General features: G+C 40.2%; 1 protein-coding gene across 1 annotated transcript in view; it reads right to left on the reverse strand.

Annotated features, from left to right (window-relative positions):
- The window catches only part of Muc19 (mucin 19, oligomeric), a 92,631-nt gene that overhangs the window by 59,085 nt on the left and 13,666 nt on the right, over positions 1-19,880 (reverse strand). Inside the window, 17 exon segments of the mRNA XM_085831916.1 lie at positions 293-434; positions 2,150-2,275; positions 3,457-3,613; positions 3,762-4,001; positions 6,611-6,808; positions 6,919-7,023; positions 8,171-8,309; positions 8,616-8,767; positions 8,993-9,093; positions 10,095-10,147; positions 12,861-13,107; positions 14,385-14,511; positions 14,929-15,023; positions 16,107-16,256; positions 17,027-17,164; positions 17,267-17,351; positions 18,510-18,602. Coding sequence (XP_085688042.1) covers positions 293-434; positions 2,150-2,275; positions 3,457-3,613; positions 3,762-4,001; positions 6,611-6,808; positions 6,919-7,023; positions 8,171-8,309; positions 8,616-8,767; positions 8,993-9,093; positions 10,095-10,147; positions 12,861-13,107; positions 14,385-14,511; positions 14,929-15,023; positions 16,107-16,256; positions 17,027-17,164; positions 17,267-17,351; positions 18,510-18,602 — 2,348 coding nt within the window.

Here is a 19,880-nt window from a genome sequence, read left to right on the forward strand (position 1 = left end):
TGCCTGCCTGCGTGGTTCACTGCAGAGTCTAAACAGTCAAGCAGCTAAGTTAGGGTTTCAATTGCCAACCTCAGTTTCACCACGTAGTAAGCGTGTTTCCCTAGTACAGTCTCATCATCGAAAGCCTGCAAGTATGAACTATATCTCTAGAATTACAGTCTTTCCCCTAAACTACATGGTTTTTTTTCTGCTGTCTTCACACAAGATTTAATTTTTGCAAACCATTCAGTAGTTGTGATTTTTTTTTCAACACACAAAGTCAAAGAACTGCTCAAAGTAGCACAGAGCATACCATGTTCTTCCACAATCATCCACAACAGCGCCCCCTGCTGGTATGACATCGTTGTAGAAGCAGCTACACTCTGATAACTGGACACACTTCATAGTGTTCTCGTCCAGATAGGGTGCATTTTCTGGACACTTAGCATAACAGCCTGCAAGAAACAATAACCCGAAGTTTATCTCCAATCACTTCATTGTACATTTCTGAAGTTACTGCAATAATTCTGTTAGCTGAGGTGAAGTGTAGCAGCAAGACATCACTCCCCAATCACAAAAGAACTCACACAATATGTATTCACTGATAAGTGGATATTAGCCCAAAACTTAGGATACCCAAGATATAAGATACAATTTGATAAACACATGAAACTCAAGAAGAATGAAGACCAAAGTGTGGACACTGTGCACCTTCTTAGAATTGGGAACAAAACACCCAGGGAAGGAGTTACAGAGACAAAGTTCGTAGCTGTGATGAAAGGATGGACCATTTAGAGACTGCGGTATCCAGGGATCCATCCCATAATCAGCTTCTAAACGCTGACACCATTGCATACACTAGCAAGATTTTGCTGAAAGGACCCAAATATAGCTGTCTCTTGTGAGACGATGCCGGGGCCTAGCAAACACAGGAGTGGATGTTCACAGTCAGCTATTGGATGTATCACAGGGCTCCCAATGGAGAAGCTAGAGAAAGTACCCAAGGAGCTAAAGGGATCTGCAACCCTATTGTTGGAACAACATGATGTACTAACCAGAACCCCGGAGCTCTTGTCTCTAGCTGCATATGTATCGAAAGATGGCCTAGTCGGCCATCAATGGAAAGAGAGGCCCATTGGACTTGCAAACTTTATATGCCCCAATATAGGGGAATGCCAGGGCCAAAAGAATGGGAATGGGTGGGTAGGGAAGTGGGGGGCGCTATGGGGGACTTTTGGGATAGCATTGGAAATGTAATTGAGGAAAATATGTAATAAAAATATTAAAAATAAAAAAAAAGACATCACTCCCATGGATGTGGGAGGGTAGTGGGACTGAGGTACCACCAAGCTCACTTATAAAATGATAACAGCTATAGCCAAGTACTACCAAGCTCAATTATAAAATGTAATAGCTATAGCCAAGTACTACCAAGCTCACTTATAAAATGTAATAGCTATAGCCAAATACTACCAAGCTCACTTATAAATTTATATAATCTAATAGCTATAGTCAATTTTAAGTTTTCTTCTCAAGCATACTCTTGTTTTAAAATATATTCAAGCATATTCAAGTTTTCTGTATGGTATTTCTGTATTCCTGTATGGTTTGCTACTTCATTCATACTCATGTGAACACAAAGCAGGCTTTGGATAGATGCGTCCCTTGACTGTGCATGACATTTCTAAAGGTGTATATTTTTTCCAAGAGAGAGAGAGAGATAAGACCCCATTGTCACACAAAAAATCCCAGTGCCTAAGGTGTGACACACAGGAGACTTTAGGAAATTGATGTCACATTTTGTTCCTGTTTTTCTCTCTAGGAGATACAACGTTAAGAAGAGAGTACTGTTCAAGTGTGGCACACAGATGATCGGCTCACCCTCAAACTTCATTCTTTCACAGGATATAGTCTGAGGCTGCTCTCTCATGCATGTGTGTCACCACATGACGAGAACAAAGATGGACAACAAGAGCCACATCACCATCTACTGCCCCAGAAAGGACATCTGCGCCGAAATAGAAGGTTCCATGGGACTATCACTAAAATAAAAATTACGTCGTGTAATTATAGACCTCAGACACCGAATTGAGAATTGAGGGAAACTAACAGTTGTTGGTTTTAGAGGCGGCACCATTTTCCCGGCCTCTTTGAATGTGTCCCGCCTTACCTTCTAAAACTGAAGAAAACTTCTGGCCAATGACCTGATCTTTGCACGTTTTGGCCGTCACTGTACCGCACGGTTCGTAGTGCCAGCTGCATTCCCCGGGGGCATTGTAGTAGTCGCAGTACACAGCTGTGAAGGAATGGCAGCAAATTACATCCATTCCTAGCATGGCTGTTCCCACCTTTCGAGTTCCAAAAATAGTTTTGACTCATGTTTACTTTTTGTCCATAAATTTACTCATTCACTTTACATCCCGATCGCTGTCCCACCTCTTCCAGCGACCCCCTCCCTCCACACCCAATCCCTCCCCCCTCTCCTTTCTCTCTCTCTTCTTCTTCTTTTTCTCAAGTATCCTAGATGGCACCAGTGACAGACTAAATATGTGTCATTCACCTCACCAAGTGTCTTTGGATTTATCCGAATTGGATAGCCCAACACAGCACACATATGGGGGATGCTTACAGACTTAGTCACGTCTTTTCCTTTTACAGCTCACTTGGAGATATTTTAAGCCATCATCTGGATTGGTGGTTGTGAATATCTGTGTTTTCTGATGGTCTTAGGCAATCCCTTTGCGGGGTCGGGGGGACTGACAGGCATGCAGATGGCTCACTCCTATAATCTAATCACTGAAGAAGCTTCCTCAGGAGAATTGCCACAAGACCAAGGCTAGCCAGGGCTATATAAGGAGTTCTGCAGGAACCTGGTCTACAGTGTTTCACTAAGATTCTGAGGAAATTAAGCTCTTTTGAGATGTAGTATTCTTCAAATAAGGTTGATCTATCACTAAGTTTTGTTGGCGGAATGCAGTGTTTATCCTGTCAATGTTTGTAATTCATTTAAAACATCTCCCATCATGCTTTGCTTACAGGGGAAAGGGCTGATTGATTTCTATTATGGTTATGCAGTTCTTTGTATAGAGATTCGTTTCATATTCAAAATCATTTTCAATTAGGTGGTGTGTCAAGGAAATATATGCGGGGATTTCAACCAAGAGCAGTATTGGAAGCTCATGCCACAGCATATGAAAACTCAAATTCATCAAGGGTAGGGATGCATTTTCCATCAATATTCCATATATTTCTTCTATGAACAAAAGGGCTGTTTCTAACTAAGGTTGAACACAAAACGTTATACCTTGTGTTATTTCTGTTGGGTATTTTCACTATCATGAACACACATGTGAGGGTATCTCCAGCCCCCTCTAGATCTGAGAATTATTGCCTAATAGGATATCTGAGAGGGAGAGCAGTCATTTACGAAAACAAACATGTCTACTTACAACTTTCAGAAAACCAAAGTTCACTTACGGCAGAAGTTTGGCTTTCTCCACGAGACACAGACCCCAGCTGCATTGCATGCCTCTGCATACATTGCCACAGCAGTACATAACCCAAGGTACTTCCCCTCCATGTCACATGAACAGGCTTCTTCAATACATGCATCGTAGTAGGTCGTGGGGTCCACCTAGACAGAGCACAACACATGAGTGTCTGGGAAAGACCCATGCAAATAGTGATGCTCAGAGCATTGTAGGAAGGACCCACGTAAGCAGTGATGCCAGGAGCAGTGTGGGAAGGACCCATGTGAGCAGTGATGCTCAGAGCAGCACTACCTTGCTATGGCAGTCCCTGAAGGTGTCATCCCTAAGGATCTCACATCTCTTCTCAGCCCAAGCTTTGCAGTATGGGTTCGAGTCACACGGGAAGCTTTGAGTTACTGTGTCTGAACATTCCTGAGATGTTTTCCAGCTGTTGGCAAATTCCAGTGCTCCGGCAGCTACCGAAGAGTGCCTTGTTGTGAAGTCATCCTTAAGGTCACCATTGTTGTTTCCACAAAGACCACACACTTTGTTCTGTGTTGATTAAAGGGGGGAAAAAAGTCACAACAACAACAAACAGAAGTCTTCATATATAATAATCATCCTAGTCAGGGTTACCATTGCTGTGATGAAACACCATGACTAAGAGCAATTTGGGGAGGAATGGGTTTACTTGGCTTACACTTCCAGATCAGTATTTATTACCAAAGGAAGTCAGGACAGAAACTCAATCAAGGCAGGAGCATGGAGGCAAGAGGTGATACAGAGGTCATGGAGGAGTGCTACTTACTGGCTCGGTCCTCATGGCTTGCTCAGTGTGAACTCAGAACCAACAGCTCAAGGATGGCCCCACCCACAATGGGCTGAGCCCTCTGTCATCAATCACTACTTAAGAAAATGCCTTACAGGCTTGCCTACAGCCTGATCTTATTGAGGCATTTTCTCAATTGAGGCTCCCTTCTTTCCAGTGACTCTAGCGTGTCAAGTTTTGTCAAGTTGACACAACTCTAGTCAGCATACTACCAACTGTTCCGAGACAGAACGTTTGAGGAAAATTTAAAAAGACAGAAGAAACCTAAGCAAGGACATCAAAGGACCTCTCTTTAGAAAGAAAACATGGAATTCCTATGCCTATGGATTGGAAGAATTAACTTTGTGAAAATGGTCATCCTACCAAAGGCAATCTGTAGGTTCAATTAATACAAATAAACCTTTCAATGGCATTCTCAAAATAAACAGAAAAATCATAATACTCGTATAGGAGCACAGGACATCCTGGGTAGCCAAACAAACAAGCCTGAGTGAGAAAGTGTGATTCCGGGGGAATCACCATATCTGATTTCGAGTTGTGAGAACCACCCCAATAAAAACAGTATGCTTGCTCTTGGCAGAAAACCGGATCTTTGAGCAAAGGAAGAGAAAAGAGGACTCAGAATGAATGCTACACAGCTGATTTAAATTTGCCAGTAGCTGTCTTCAACAACTGGTGCTGGCAAGACTGAATAGCTACCTAAAATAACAAATGTAGTAGGCATGAAAGAAATGCAAACTAGAACTCTACTAGAATCCATCTCACCACAGACTAAATAGTAGTCCTCAAGATGACAAGTGATAACCAATGCTAAAGAATGTGGACAGAATGTGGACTTAAGACCAACCTCATAGGCCACCACACAAATCAGCTTGGAGGCCTGTTGAAAATGTAAAAATAGACCTTCCAGGTGACTCAGCTACCCAGAGGTATTTTCACTCCAATGATATCGGAAACACCACTCATGACTGCTAAGTAATAGGGTCAACGTAAGTTCTAACAGAACGATGGTAGGAAGTTAGGGAAGAGGAGGCTTGATGGGATGTAAGGGACAGTGGGGATTCCTGAGTGGTAAGAAGGAGGGGAAGAGGAGGGGGATGGGTGCACTGGCTGCTTTTGTGTGTCAACTTGACACAAGCTGGAGTTATCACAGAGAAAGGAGATTCAGGTGAGGAAATGCCTCCATGAGATCCAGCGGTAAGGCATTTTCTCAACTAGTGATCAAGGAGGGAGGGCCCATTGTGGGTGGTGCCATCCCTGGGCTGGTAGTCTTGGTTCTATAAGAAAGCAAGATGGGCAAGACAGAAGCAGCAAGCCAGTAAGTAACATCCCTCCATGGCCTCTGCATCAGCTCCTGCTTCCTGACCTGCTTGAGTTCCAGTCCTGACCTCCTTGGGTGATGAACAGCAATGTGGAAGTGTAAGCTGAATAAACTCTTTCCTCCCTAGCTGGCTTCTTGGTCATGATGTTTTGTGCAGGAATGGAAATCCTGACTAATACATATATCAAATTCATAGGTAGTAGATAGAGGATAGATAGATGGTAGATAGATGATAGGTAATAATAATAACAATAATAATGATGATGATACAAGATGCATAGATAAACAGGTAGATAGATAGGCAGACAGATGATAATAATAATAATGATACATGATAGATAGATAGATAGATGATAGATAGATAGAGAGACCAATGATTCATAGATAGATATAAGCATCACAGTTAGAAATACTATATCATATTGAATTCCATTTTTTAGAAGAATCAGAATTTGTGAGTAACATGCTCCCATTTAATTCAAGGCATCCTATATTACAAAATGATTTAGTACATTGCATAATAAATTTTGGTAGGGAGGTCTTTCTATAACATAGCCTTGGCTGTCCTGGAACTTAGTATGTAGACCAGGGTGGCCTCCAATTCATAGAGAACCACCTGGCTTTGCCTCTTGAGAGCTGGGATTAAAGGCATGTGCCACCATACCTGGTATGATAAATGTTTTTGAGAATGAAAAATAATTATATTTGTTATTTTTTAAAGTAATTGTGCGTGCATACACGCACTCTTAGACTATCTACTGCAAGAAAATGTTCTTAATTCCAAACATATAACTGCCTTAAAGTCATGTCATGTGATAATCTCAAGCTAGCAGACACTAGACTAGCATGCCTCAATCAACTGTGCTGGAATTCCTAAGAGATTTGGTCATTTGAGTATACTCATGGTAACTAAAGAGAACTGAGCCCTCCATCAGCACCCCACCGGCCTATGGGCCTATGTATACATGTCTTTAAATGTTCATTTCCCCAGCTTGTGAGAGAGGTCTCTACCTGCCAACTTGGGTCCAGGATAACCGATACTTTTGTGTATTTGTCCCAGATCAGGATAATTCCGTTCAGAAACTTCACAATCAGGTACAGGCCAACCGTGTGGATCGAGTACAAGTTCCCACTACGCTCCCTGCAATCTGTACTCTCCGCAGTTTGAACTGCTGTCACTTTGCCATCTTGTAAGATGATGTTCTGATCCTATAAATTAAAAGGAAGATTTTTTTTTTTTTTTACCCAGAGTCCTTTCAGTTAGAAGGTCATAATGTGAGAGGCCATCCAAGAGAAGAGGAGTCATGTCCGTGTCATACCTGGAATGTCACGATGACTTTTCTGGAGCAAGTAAGCCCGTTTTCACAGCAGGGGACACTCTCGATTAAAATACGGAATGTGCCATTTTCTTGGCCACAGTAATCCTGTTAAAAGTAAATTATAATGGTTTATTCATGTCAGGAACATAGACCTTAACTACAACATTCACATCTGAGGATTTCTTAAACTCAATCAATCATATACTATGATAAATCAATACATACATGATAAAGAACTCCTGAAATGCAGCAGCTTGGCTGTATTTGTGGCCAGGCAGATAGCAGAGTTGGCTCTAATTAGCCTGTTCCGATTTAAAAACAATTCCATTGCTTCCACACAAGGCTCGACTTTACTACAGTTGTCCCAGTACTTAAGTCATATACAAGAACCATTGGTTTGCTTTTGAATTTTAAAAATAGCTAAAGGCCATTCATTTTCTTTAGTGATTTATATAAAAGTTGATAGTCGTAACTAATCGACAACAAAACATCCCATAGATGATACCTAGGAAGGAGCTTGATTGCCTCTGAAAAGCATAAACTGAAGTCAGACATTTCATTCTTTAACTGGGACCATCTCTTATTAGTAGTATAATCCCATTAATTCATTTAGATCTCCCTGTCTCTATCTGAATTATAGGAGCAATAATATTCATTTTAGTATTGCAGTGATTTAACAAGATTAAATGTTATGTCAATTTGCTTGGTAAGGAAGCACTTGAGGAACTCCGGTCTCCACTGTTACTGCTGCAACTAGAATAACAGAATCTAACATTCACTGAACACTTAATATGGCCACAATGTGTGCACCCATTTGACTTCAAGTAGCAGCTCTTTTCCATGTATGTTTTATAGATTTAGAATCTTAAACACAGATATCTTTTTTTATTGTTTTTTTTTTGTTTGTTTTGTTTTTTTTTTCCTGAGACAGGGTTTCTCTGTGTAGCCCTGACTGGCCTCGAACTCAGAAATCTGCCTGCCTCTGCCTCCCAAGTGCTGGGATTAAAGGCGTGCGCCACCACTGCCCAGCAAACACAGATATCTTAACGTGCCTACTGTCATACATTTGAAGCCATGACTGAAGTCAGCAGAGTTGCTGGAGCCAGCATCACATTGGAAAACACTCCCCCTTCTAGAAACGTATCAGGATCTCTTTTTTTTTTAAATCCAATTTTTGAAAATAAAATTCCCCTGTACTCATGAGCATATGAAGAATGATTATGAGGATAGAAAAACTAATTATAAAATATACCTCAAGGAATGTATACTGGCAGAGCCCATCGAAGCTGTAACTTTCTCCATCAAAAGTTCTGAAATGTCCTTCTCCATAGACATGGCAAGTTGATTGACACTCATTCTGGGTACAGTTCCAAGACCCTTTTATGCAAGTACTGGAAGGAGAATATGGAAGAGTAATAATTATTTTGCTATGATTCATATATTTTATTGATTTGTAAAGAACCATAAAATGTTCCTTGGTTTAAATATTGTAGGTATATTCCTTATATTGTCTAATGTTCATGAGGTATTATGTTACACAAAGTTTGTATTACAAAACGTAAGACCTTTTGCTAACTTAGGTCGGCCATTGTTCTTGAAATAGTCCTCTGTGTAACTTTTTCCCATGAAAAAATAACAGCAAACTACGCATTTCTAAATATCCAAAACTAATAAATTGTGAATTCTTTATTACTCACCACTCATTGCAGCCAACAGAAGTAACACTTCCCTGTTCATATTCTCTGTCACCAAAAGAGCAGGGACAGTCATCAGGATGTATACATATCCCTTTAGAGTTACGGACCATTCCTACAGGACAGTAGCACCCACGTTTGCAAGGCAAGTCACCCTATAAGAAGACATGAGAATCAACACTTCTGTCATCATGGTACACCATCAGTTTCAAGTTAAGTGCATCAATATGGCTAAGGTCCATCTGGGGTCCACATTTGACAAGTACAAGGGATCGTGCAAACACACAAATGATGTAATTATTTTCTGATAAATTCTAGCTTCTATTACCCTGAAAGATTTAAAGTTTTAAAAGGCTCCACTCTGATGTTATGTTACCCACCTCAAAATCAGGTATGTTCCGGGTAGCACATGTCCTTTCTGTCCTTCTCTGTGCCTTGGGATCTTTGCAATCTATGTATTCAGCCCCTCTGGAACAGTTTTCTGTGAGATAAAAACAAGGAGCTGTTACTATAGAACTCCTGATCTGTTTTTAGCCACATTATTTAAGAAGTAGGAGTTCTGGCACATGGCTCTATCTCCAGCATTAGGGATACTGAAGTAGGACTGTTACCCTTTCAAAGACAGCCTGGGAGACTTTGTTTGAGTTTGGCAATATGTATGTATGTATGTATGTATGTATGTATGTATGTATACATATATATATATACACATATGTAAATATATATACATAACACACATATATATAAATATATATACATACACACACATATAGAGAGAGGGGGGAGGGAGAGAGGGAGAGAGAGGGAAAGAGAGAGACAGAGAGAGAGAGAGAGAGAGAGAAGGAGGTGATAGTTAAAATAGAGATAGAGATAGAGATAGAGATAGGGAGTGGAGATGGAGAGAGACAGAGATGAAGATGAAGATAGAGAGAGATGGATATAGACATATTGAGCTAGATATAGAGAAATGAGATAAGATAGAGATAGTAATTGTGATAGAGAGAGGTAGTTATAGAAATGAGCTAAAGAAATGAGATAGAGAGATGGAGAGAGAGAGAGAGATGATAGATGATAGACAGAAAGTAATGTATATAGATAGTAGAGAGATAGACAGATGGATAGACAGGTGGATGGATAAATGATGGACAGATAGATGGATGGATAGGTGATAGATAAATAGATAGATAGATAGATAGATAGATAGATAGATAGATAGATAGATAGATAGATGATAAATAGACAGACAGGTGGATGAATAGATGATAGATAGGATAGATATGTAGATAGAGAATAGATAGATGGATAGATAGATGGGTAAATAGATAATAGATAGGTGGATAGATAGATAGATAGATAGATAGATAGATGACAGACAGATGATAAGAGGAGGAGAGGTGAGGAGAGAAGAGGACCAGCGGGGAAATAAATGAGGGCAGAAGTTAGAAATCAAAAAATAGCAACAATAGCTATAAAACCACTTACGTAGGGTTAAATCAAGGGGAGTTTGGCAATGAAGCACTCCATCCTGACAGACACTGGAAAAAAAAACCATATATTTTATATCCTTTAAACATTAATGTTTAATGGTAATTGTATAAATGTGACTCAGTTACAAGAATATACGCTTTGCCAAATTTTAAGGTATCACCTTATTAAGAATGTGCAAGTGCTATGGATGTCAGAGAACATTATGGAAAGTTTAGCCACAGGGTCTAACCTAGCTGAGAATATGAAAAGAAAATGAGAGAAGAAAGAATAAGTCATGTTTCAAAGGCTCCCAAGAATTTTCTGTGGATGCAGGAAGGTTTATACCCAATGAAGGAAAGCAATAGAAATAGATTGGGGCCGGATATTGAATGGACTTAAATGTGCTGTTCTATTCTTTTGGCAACTGTCAGTCATTTCTCTAAGAAGGCTAGTGGACTCAACCAAACGTGTGCTTTGCCTTGGAGCAGGGAATGTGATGTAGGTATAGGGGTCACAGGGAGGAAAGGAAGTATTAGCTAGCTCAGTAGTGCTGGCAGAAGAGGATGGTGGTCTGGATCCCTCATATTGAGAGATGCCATGGCTGTGGAGACCTATCCTGTAACCCATAATCACCTGATGCTACAATAACTGCAGAGGGAAAGAAAACCTCTCATGAAACCTGAACCAGATGACTGTGAACAGGGGATCTAAGCCAAAGCCTGGCCACTATCTGTTTCTAGCACAACCTTCAATAGCCCCTGTGCCCAGAATTTCTTAAGCATTTTCTATATCATTCTCTTCACAAAAATCATTCTCCATACATGAATTTTATCTGGATAAACAATCAGTTCTTATGAGAATTCTAATTTCAGCCTCTGCTGGGATGTGTCCCCCAAGACCACAGACAGCAGCTACTACTTCATGCAAGCAAACACTTTCACTTAGTTTGTGTGTACATGGGAACAGCTACTGTCTTGTGTGATTATAGCAATCGACTCAAGTCCTAGACAGAGACACTTTACAAGTATTCACAGAATGCTACATACCGAGACAGTGTTGCATAATCTGAGGGTAAAATCATTTCCCATTGCCTGTTTGTAAAAGTTTCCAAAGCACATTTCTCCTGATGTTAAAACCAGATTAGGGCCAACCCTATATGATCAGTATGGTGCAGTGGAGCCCCCCGAACAATCCATCATGTTAAGAGCCATCATAGGACAAGCTAATAAGTAGCAGGTGACCTTCCTGAGATGGTCTTCTTCGGATTATAATATAATCCACGACACTCTTATAGGCGAGGCTCTAAGATAATTCATTTTAGGAAAGATTCCTGCTATTAATATGCTTTTCCTGTTATTATTAAACATATACAACAATCACTAGGTATTATCCTGTCCCTTTTGAGAAGATCTCTGCAGATCTATAAAGATGTACTGTCTTGTAGCGATGCTATATAGACAAATAAATGACTTCTTAAGTCTTAATAATGGCCGTATAAGAATTCCTAAAATTATAGCAGTGATTATTAAGCTAGTTTATAGTTGGACTGCTATTAGGTCCTTTTCTAATAGTCAAAATTGCAATGATAACCCTGTCAGTCTCCCATGTGTCACCAGTTAATTGCCCCTTAGATAGTAACCAGACTTCCTCCTACTCAGAGCACATTCCAAGACGTTGTAAAACCATTAACCAAAGGTCATAAAAATATTGACTGGGCTTATCTATACAAAACTTGACCAGTAACTTCATTATGGTTTTAAACCTTCAGTGAACCTGTGGAGCTGTGACAGGTGATGGATGGTTAGCCAGATACTAACTCCTAATGGATATGCATGGAAACTTTCGCTGTTGTAAACTTCTATTTCAATTTGTGATTTGATTGTGTGTGTGTGTGAACTTGTGATGAACTTTTTAACCTGTGATCATGTATTCTAAAAGATGTATAAGTACTGAGGACAAAGAGATAAAAAAGAAGACTAGAATGTTTTCCCTTTCCCCAGAGAAAAGAGGAGAAAATAATTTTTTGCCTTTTCCCACTCAGAATTTTTTCTCCTTCTCCACTTAGAAGAACTTTTCTCTTGCCCCACTTAGGATCTTTCCACTTCCCCCCTTTTTTTTCTTGGATAGCTTTAATATGAAATTTTTTGAAATTTAGTAATAAACACTATAATCACTTTTCAACATGTCCCTTTTCCTTTTTGCAACTTCCCACTAGCAAGCTGAAAGGCTGAAAGGTCCCCTTCCCCTGCCCACTGTTCTCCTCCCCTCCCCTCCCCCCAACCTCCTCCTGCCCTGCAGCTCCTGCCGCCCAGCTCCTACAGCTCAGCCCAGGCCTATATAGTATAAAAGCTATTTTCTTACACCTTTGCTGTTTTAGGAAGAGGTGCTAAGTGCCAGAAACTGCAGTCCAAGGTAACTTAGACGTAGAAAAGTAAACTTTATACTATTATACAGCAACCCTAAATATCTCCTAAAACAGAGTCTTACCCTCCACTGAGGCTCTTCCCCCTCTGCTGCCTCAAGAACTGACAAGAAAGAGGACCCCCACCAGGGCTGGCCCCTGGCACAATCAATTATCAATCAATAATCCAATCAATAAATAAATACCAACCAGCCTCAATAATATATGGAAAATGAAAAATGTGGCAGATTTGAGGGAGACTTCATACTGACAAGTGACCATTTCTCTGAAAGGACACATTCCCTTGTCAATGCCATAAGAAACGTCTGTGCAATCTGCTGTGGGTGGCATCATGAGCGTCTATGTAACCTACTACATACCACTTATTGTCATCAATAAGAATGGATTTGCCAGGTTGCACGATCTCATCATTAACATAGCAGTCACACTCAGATTTCTGAACACAGTTCCCTTCATTATTCTGGTACTTTCCATCAGGGCAAGTACATCCGTCAACAGGAATGTCTTCTATATCACAGCTTCGGTCTCGTGCCGACAGTGATCGGCAAGAACTGTTGCAGGTTTTTACTTTGTAGTTGAAGACAAGACCACTTGGACAAGACACCTCTGAGGGGAAAGGACAAGAACAGTAGTTACTGTGTGTGCACTAAGGAAGAGAACTCCCTTCCCACTGATGTTTATAGAGAACCAAGTGGATTATAAGTGATGAGTGTAGAAAAAGCTATTTGCTCATTAGCTTTTTTTTATTATTATTATTCTTTCTTTTCAGTTGGTGCTTAGAACAAAGCCACAAGTGGGCTAGGCAATACACTCTGCTCTTGTGTGGCTTATGCTCCTGTTCTAAGGGCAACTGTAGCATGTGCCATAAAAAAGCAAGATGCACATTGTCTCCCTGCACAAATAGGATCTGTACTGTAGGAACAGGTCACTTCACAGGGGGACTGAAGCCCAGAGAAGGGTACATCAGGGCAACAGCCTAACCCTGAAGCACTCAGCATTAGAATCTCTAAGTACAGGGACATTATCTGTGGTTATACGACCCTTTAAACCAGGAGAAACAATGGACATGTTTTAGGCAGTCCAGTTTTATGTGATTTTACTTTAAAGATAATCTGACGTTTACCATAGAAGAGAGGTTAGAAGGAGCAGAAGGGAAATAGCAAAGAAGGTCATTACAATTAGACGAGATGAGAAAGGAAGCTTGTTTCACTGTTGCTAAATTGATGGCAGAAGAGAAGCTGTGAGGAGACCTTGGAGAGAGTGTACCAGGCCCCATTGTTCGATGCACATGAGCTATGAAATGCTGTGTACGTCCAAAGGATATAGACTTCTATAAATCTGTTGGCTTTGTTCTTTTACCAATTTTGTGAGACAGGATTTTGCTACATAGACCAAGGAGAACTGTAACACACTATGTAGCCCAGGCTGTCCCCAAACTCACAATCTTCCTGCTTCCAAGGTCTGGAAAATGGGTACCAGCCTCTAAACCTGACTTGTTGGAAATTTTTCGGTTGTTAATATTCTTCTCTCAGTGTAAATCTTTATGAAGTCATAGTCCAAAAATATGATAAATATTTTATCTACAATATTTGAGCTCCCAGTATACAAATGAAAACCTATATAAATTTCAGGGTTTTTCTGAACATGTTTCTATAAGAACCTATAAGAATCTTAAAAATAAAAACATGTCAATGAAAATTATGAATCAAAATGTTAAAATTCAAGATTAGTCAATTATTCTGGAAAAAAATAACCCCCAAAAAACAGGAAATAAATTTTGAAAGAATCAGGTCCATGTTTGTAAGGCACGTGTCTCCTGACCCCAGCATGAAGCAAGATGAGAAGCACGCAGAGGGGCTTGCAACAGCCTCTCTCCCACTCACCACACAGTCCGTCTCTCCAGCCCACAAGGTATATTTCCTTCTCAGCACACGCCTTCACATAGTTCCCCAAGACTGTACACAGGCAATCCTGACCATTTTCACAAGAGCACGTATATTTTTTGCATTCCTTTCAAACAGAAAAGAAATAGATATTACGTCCTAGCATCATTCAGAAAAACAGGCCATCCAACCATAGCAGCTTAATGTGTAGCCATGCACTCCTGAGCCCAGAATCAAATTGCACTTTGAGACATTTAGAAATGTTTTAAGATACTCAAAATGGCTAATTAAGTACTAACCCCTTTAGGAAAAATAAAGAGGACTGTTTATTCAAGCTTTTGATCATTTCAGATTATTTTCCAATATTAAAAAGTTAGTTTATCTCATACTTTGGTAAATTTTCTAACTCTAATGATAAATTTTAAGCATATACCTTAATCTATTGACAATAGTGGTCATTTGAAAATATTTAAAGTGTACACACTTTTGTCAAAATCTCCAAAATTTTCTTCATAAAGGCTGTAATTGCTAGACCATCACATACCTCATGATAGAATTTGGGGTTCACAGTCTGATGACAGGCAGCAAAAGGCCCACTTGAACTGAGAAGAATCTCACAATTACTTTCAGCAAACTTCTCTGGAAGAAAATAGACAGAGTTAGTCTTAGCAACATCTAAATTTCTTGAACTTAAAGGAAAGCTGTGAACTTCACACACTTCTGCCTTCATGCAGAGTTTTTCCTCGCACAGTAGTTTGCTGTGATGGATCAAATTCAGTGTCATTAAGTTTATGAAAGGATGGATCTAGAGACTGCCATACCCGGGGATCCATCCCATAATCAGCCTGCAAATGCTAACACCATTGCATACACCAGCAAGATTTTGCTGAAAGGACCCTGATATAGCTGTCTCTTGTGAGGCTATGCCAGGGCCTGGCAAACAGAGAAGTGGATGCTCACAGTCAGCTATTGGATGGAACACAGAGCCCCCAATGGAGGAGCTAGAGAAAGTAACCAAGGAGCTAAAGGGGTCTGCAACTCTATAGGTGGAACAACAATATGAACTAAGCAGTACCCCCAGACCTCGTGTCTCTAGCTGCATCTGTAGCAGCAGATGGCCTAGTTGGCCATCAGTGGGAAGAGAGGCCCCTTGGTCTTGCAAACTTTATATGCCTCAGTATGGGGGAATGCCAGGGCCAAGAAGTGGGAGTGGGTGGGTAGAGGAGTCGGGGGGTGGAGGGTCTGGGGGACTTTTGGGATAGCATTTGAAGTGTAAATGAAGAAAATACCTAACTAAAAAAAATAAATTAAAAAAAAAAGTTTAATACAACGGTGGACATAGAGCCCAGTCAAAGGTAAAATCTTCACTCCAGCTGTCATCTTCTACCAATCCAGCTAACATTTCTCCTAAACACTGATTTCCATATAAAAATGAAAATAAGTGAAGTCTATTTCTTCTAAAACTGGGTCAGTATAACAAATACTAGCTAGAGACAAGGCTGTGTTCTTACGATTATCAGCACAAGTCTGCAAGTACCAGCACCAACTTTTTTTTTTTTTTTGGTTTTTCGAGACAGGGTTTCTCTGTATAGCCCTGGCTGATCCTGGAACTCACTCTGTAGACCAGGCTGGCCTCGAACTCAGAAATCCACCTGCCTCTGCCTCCCGAGTGCTGGGAGCACCAACTTTTAACAGTACAGTTTGACGCTCAATGGCTCTCACCTGTTTCAATGCTGACACAGGAAGAGGGGCTTCCCTCAGAGCAAGGCATCATCTCCCAGGAGTTAGCAAATGCCTGAGCCGTGCTCTCCAAAATGTTCTGACTTGACATGAAATCATCTTCTGCCTTATTGTTGAAGGAACCACAAAGACCTGCATGATGTCAATGGTGCAGAAGAACTAAGGTTAGTGTTTCCATATACTCAGCCTTTTGGCTACACTATTGAAAATGCTGGTAGAAATATTTCAAATATGTTTGGTCAATGTTGGCAAACATTAAGAAAATGTTATGAAATGGTGGACTTCATTCATTGGTCTTTCACAGAAATCCCAGAACACAGAGCCATAAAAGGATATATAAAAATATCTTTCAATGTTTCCACTAAATAAAAGTCTTTATATATGTTTAGATTTATTTTATGTGCATAAGTGTATTGCCTGAATGTGCATGCTCTGTATTTATGGATGCAGGAGAGAAAGCAGCCAATCCTCTGGAAGTAGAGTTACTGTCTCTTGTGAGGTACAAGGTGGGTGCTGGAAATTGAACCTGGGTCCTCTACAAGAGCCACAAGTGTCCTAAACCAAGGAGACATTTCCCTACCCACTAAGTAAAAGTCTTAATTTTTAAAATAAAAAAAATGTAAATACATCAATGGTTGACCATTTTTGGTATTGACTCTGTGATGAATGGAGGTTGGTTGTTACACTGTTCTCTTAAAGACAAGTTTCATAAGCAGGCTGAGGACACAGGAGGATAGCAGACCTGTCTTAAGTGACCTCGAGGCATATTATTAACTTTGGCTGAGAGATCCAGCAAAAGTTCCAATCTCTTAGAATGTAAGAAAGTATGTTTATTATAGTACCTTGCCACATGAAATGAATGCTGTTGGATCCTTTCACCGAGAAGTCTCTGGCGGACTTACCTACAGTGTCCGTGGATGTGTTAGGAGCCAAGGACACATACAACTGCATCCTAGGGGCCATTTGTAATTGCAGTTTTATGTGTGAAAGTATCTCTGCTTGCATGTACGAAGAGGATGAATTGAAGATCTGCACATCATCTATAGAAAAAAAAATCGTACCATAAAAATTAGCATGTCGGTTTTGGAAACTGAGTGAATAAATATCTCATACACATGTTTAAATACTATTGTTAAACTTACCTGAATAGTAATAACCTTTAATTATAACTCCATCCTTTGTGACTGTCCCATCACGGTTGAACACATATCTGTTACTTGAAGAAGACTGAAATTCAAAATACTCCATGAGCCCAGGATACTTTTATGCCGCTAAAACATGTTGAATTCTAAAGGACTTGTTTATGAATATCAATAAAAATTTTTCTCACACTATGCTTCATGCTTCTCATACAAACCCTGGAAATGATCCCTCATCTCCGATTTATAGACAAAAAAGAAGTTGGTAAATACCAGAAACCAGGCTGGGGTACATGCTTTAAAAGCCCAGTGACGCTCTAATGAACACACATGGTTGGCTGGCCATTCCCACACAACTATGTATTAGAGCTCATTATGGATATGTTTCAGAACCTTGGCTCTTTCCAACTCTTCTAGAAATGTAATTGTTTTTCTGGAATCTCATTCATACATTTAATTACACAGCAAAGTCATTACTCTTCAAAATTCTGACTCTCTTTGTATGTGTGTCCATGCGTGTGTCCGTGTGTGTGTGCGCGTGTGCATGTGTGCATGCATGCATGCGTGTGTGCGTGCATGTGTGGTGTGTAGTCACAGACCTGTACTAGGTGTCTTCCTAAATTGCCACATACCTTGTTCTTTTGAGACATGGTCTCTACTGAATCTGGAGCTTGCCAAATTGTGAACATCAGTAAGCCTGCTAGACTCTACTCTCTCCCCCTCCCCTGTCCTGCAGTTATAGACAATGCATCCAGGCTGAATATCCTTCTTCCTCATGTTAGTGCTAGGGATGAAGCCCCAAACAAGTATAAGCTGGCCATCACCCCGTCCCCAAACTATGTTTTCTTCTTTTTAATTTTTTTTTGAAATTTTCATGTGTGTGAATATGGGGATTACAGGTGCTTATGCACTCTCCTACAGGAGCCAGAGCATGGCATTGGGATTCCTGCTCAGTCACTCCTCAGCTTATCCCAGTGAGACAGGGTCTCTTGCTGAATCTGGATTTTACTGAGTTTTGCTAGGCTAGATGGCCAGCAAGCCTCAAGCCTAGAGGCCTGAGGTTATGAGCATATTTAGTCATTCCCAGCTATTCCATGGTCCTTGACTATGAGCTTCATATCCCCACACATTTGTATCAAGTTCTTCTATTCACGGAACCAACTCCTCAGCCCTCTCCAGATTTTAGCTTGTGAAATCGTTGATCTGATTTTACTCTGGCTAAACCTTTGGAAGGTCAAATACTTACAGAATTCTGGAGAACCATAACACTAGTTAAACACGATCCTGTCTGACCATTCCCGCATGGGTGGATCTCCACGCTAATAGAAATTTCATCATTCTGCAAAAACAATTATTTTTTGTTTAAGAATTTTCTCATATGTTACTATGTTATTTATTCACAATGAAATAAATCTGCACAGTTTATCTATACAATCTGCCTAGAATCTAGAAGCTTCATCCAGTATACCCACAGGAGCAGACAAGCACTTTATAAATGGTCTGGGTATCATATGGAATTTATGCTTTGTACAACTGATGGACATTTTACTGCAATGTTTTTTTTTCTTTTATCTTCACCCTCACACCCAACATAAGTGGGGTGCTCTGTGGAGAGGATAAGGAATTAGACTTGAAATGGCTTTAGAATCCCTAGGTATGCGGCAGTATCTGTATACATGCAAGGGCAAGAGGTTTTGAACTTGGGAAGCTTGACATTTTGACATGAAATGTCATCAGACTCATAGCTCTAACATTCAGGCCTCTGAACCACTGATCTGGAAGCAGCATGCATTTTAAATTATTTAACAGGCTTCTCATTCTCTTCCTCTATTCCTAGTCCTCAGAGTAAGAGAGAGGAGCACAATGAGAAAGACAAGAGAATATGTTTGGTACACAGGAATCTTCACTGTGGATAGCAGATCTTCACTTGTAGAAAGTACATTTTGGGAACTACCCATATTAATCCACCTCTCACTTTGCCATTTGCAAGTTCATTTTTCTCTTGCCCTCTGAAGACAGGAGCTATGATATAGAACTGCCCTTTTATTGAAATTCCGATTACTTCCAATTTTAGTATCAAGAAGAGTCTAAGCAAAAATTCGGCAGTTATCATACAATGGGGCTCTGTTGTATAATAAGAGCTAAAAATAAATTTCAGGGGATAATGAAGAAAGAAGACGATGCTCTACTACATAAAAGAGCAGATTGTGGGACCCACTTTTGAACATATACAGACATGCAGAAGAGTGAGATGCCTTTCCTAGGCAGTTAGAAGGTTATACCATTAACATTTGACTTGTTGAATTTTATTTTAGCAAAAAATTTTCAGGGTGTCTGTGATATAATATTAATAGATGATATATCAATTTGGGATCAAAAGAAGACACTGAGACACATAACTGATCATTTGAAGGCTGTCTGCTTCTTATTGCTTCACACGGTAACTCAATAGAAGAGCTACTTCCTCCCTGCCAGCTAGCTTTTCCAGTGTCAGAAGGAAATACACAAGCTGTTGGACAAGTAGAATCACCAAGAGTTGTATACAGCTATGAACCCTATGTGCTACAATAATCCAGACAAGACATGCCTATGGGTGTAATAACGGCATGAATGTTTG

The sequence above is a fragment of the Mus caroli genome, unplaced genomic scaffold (genome assembly GCF_978045245.1).
Source record: "Mus caroli unplaced genomic scaffold, Mus_caroli_1 scaffold_16, whole genome shotgun sequence".
Lineage (NCBI taxonomy): Eukaryota > Metazoa > Chordata > Mammalia > Rodentia > Muridae > Mus > Mus caroli.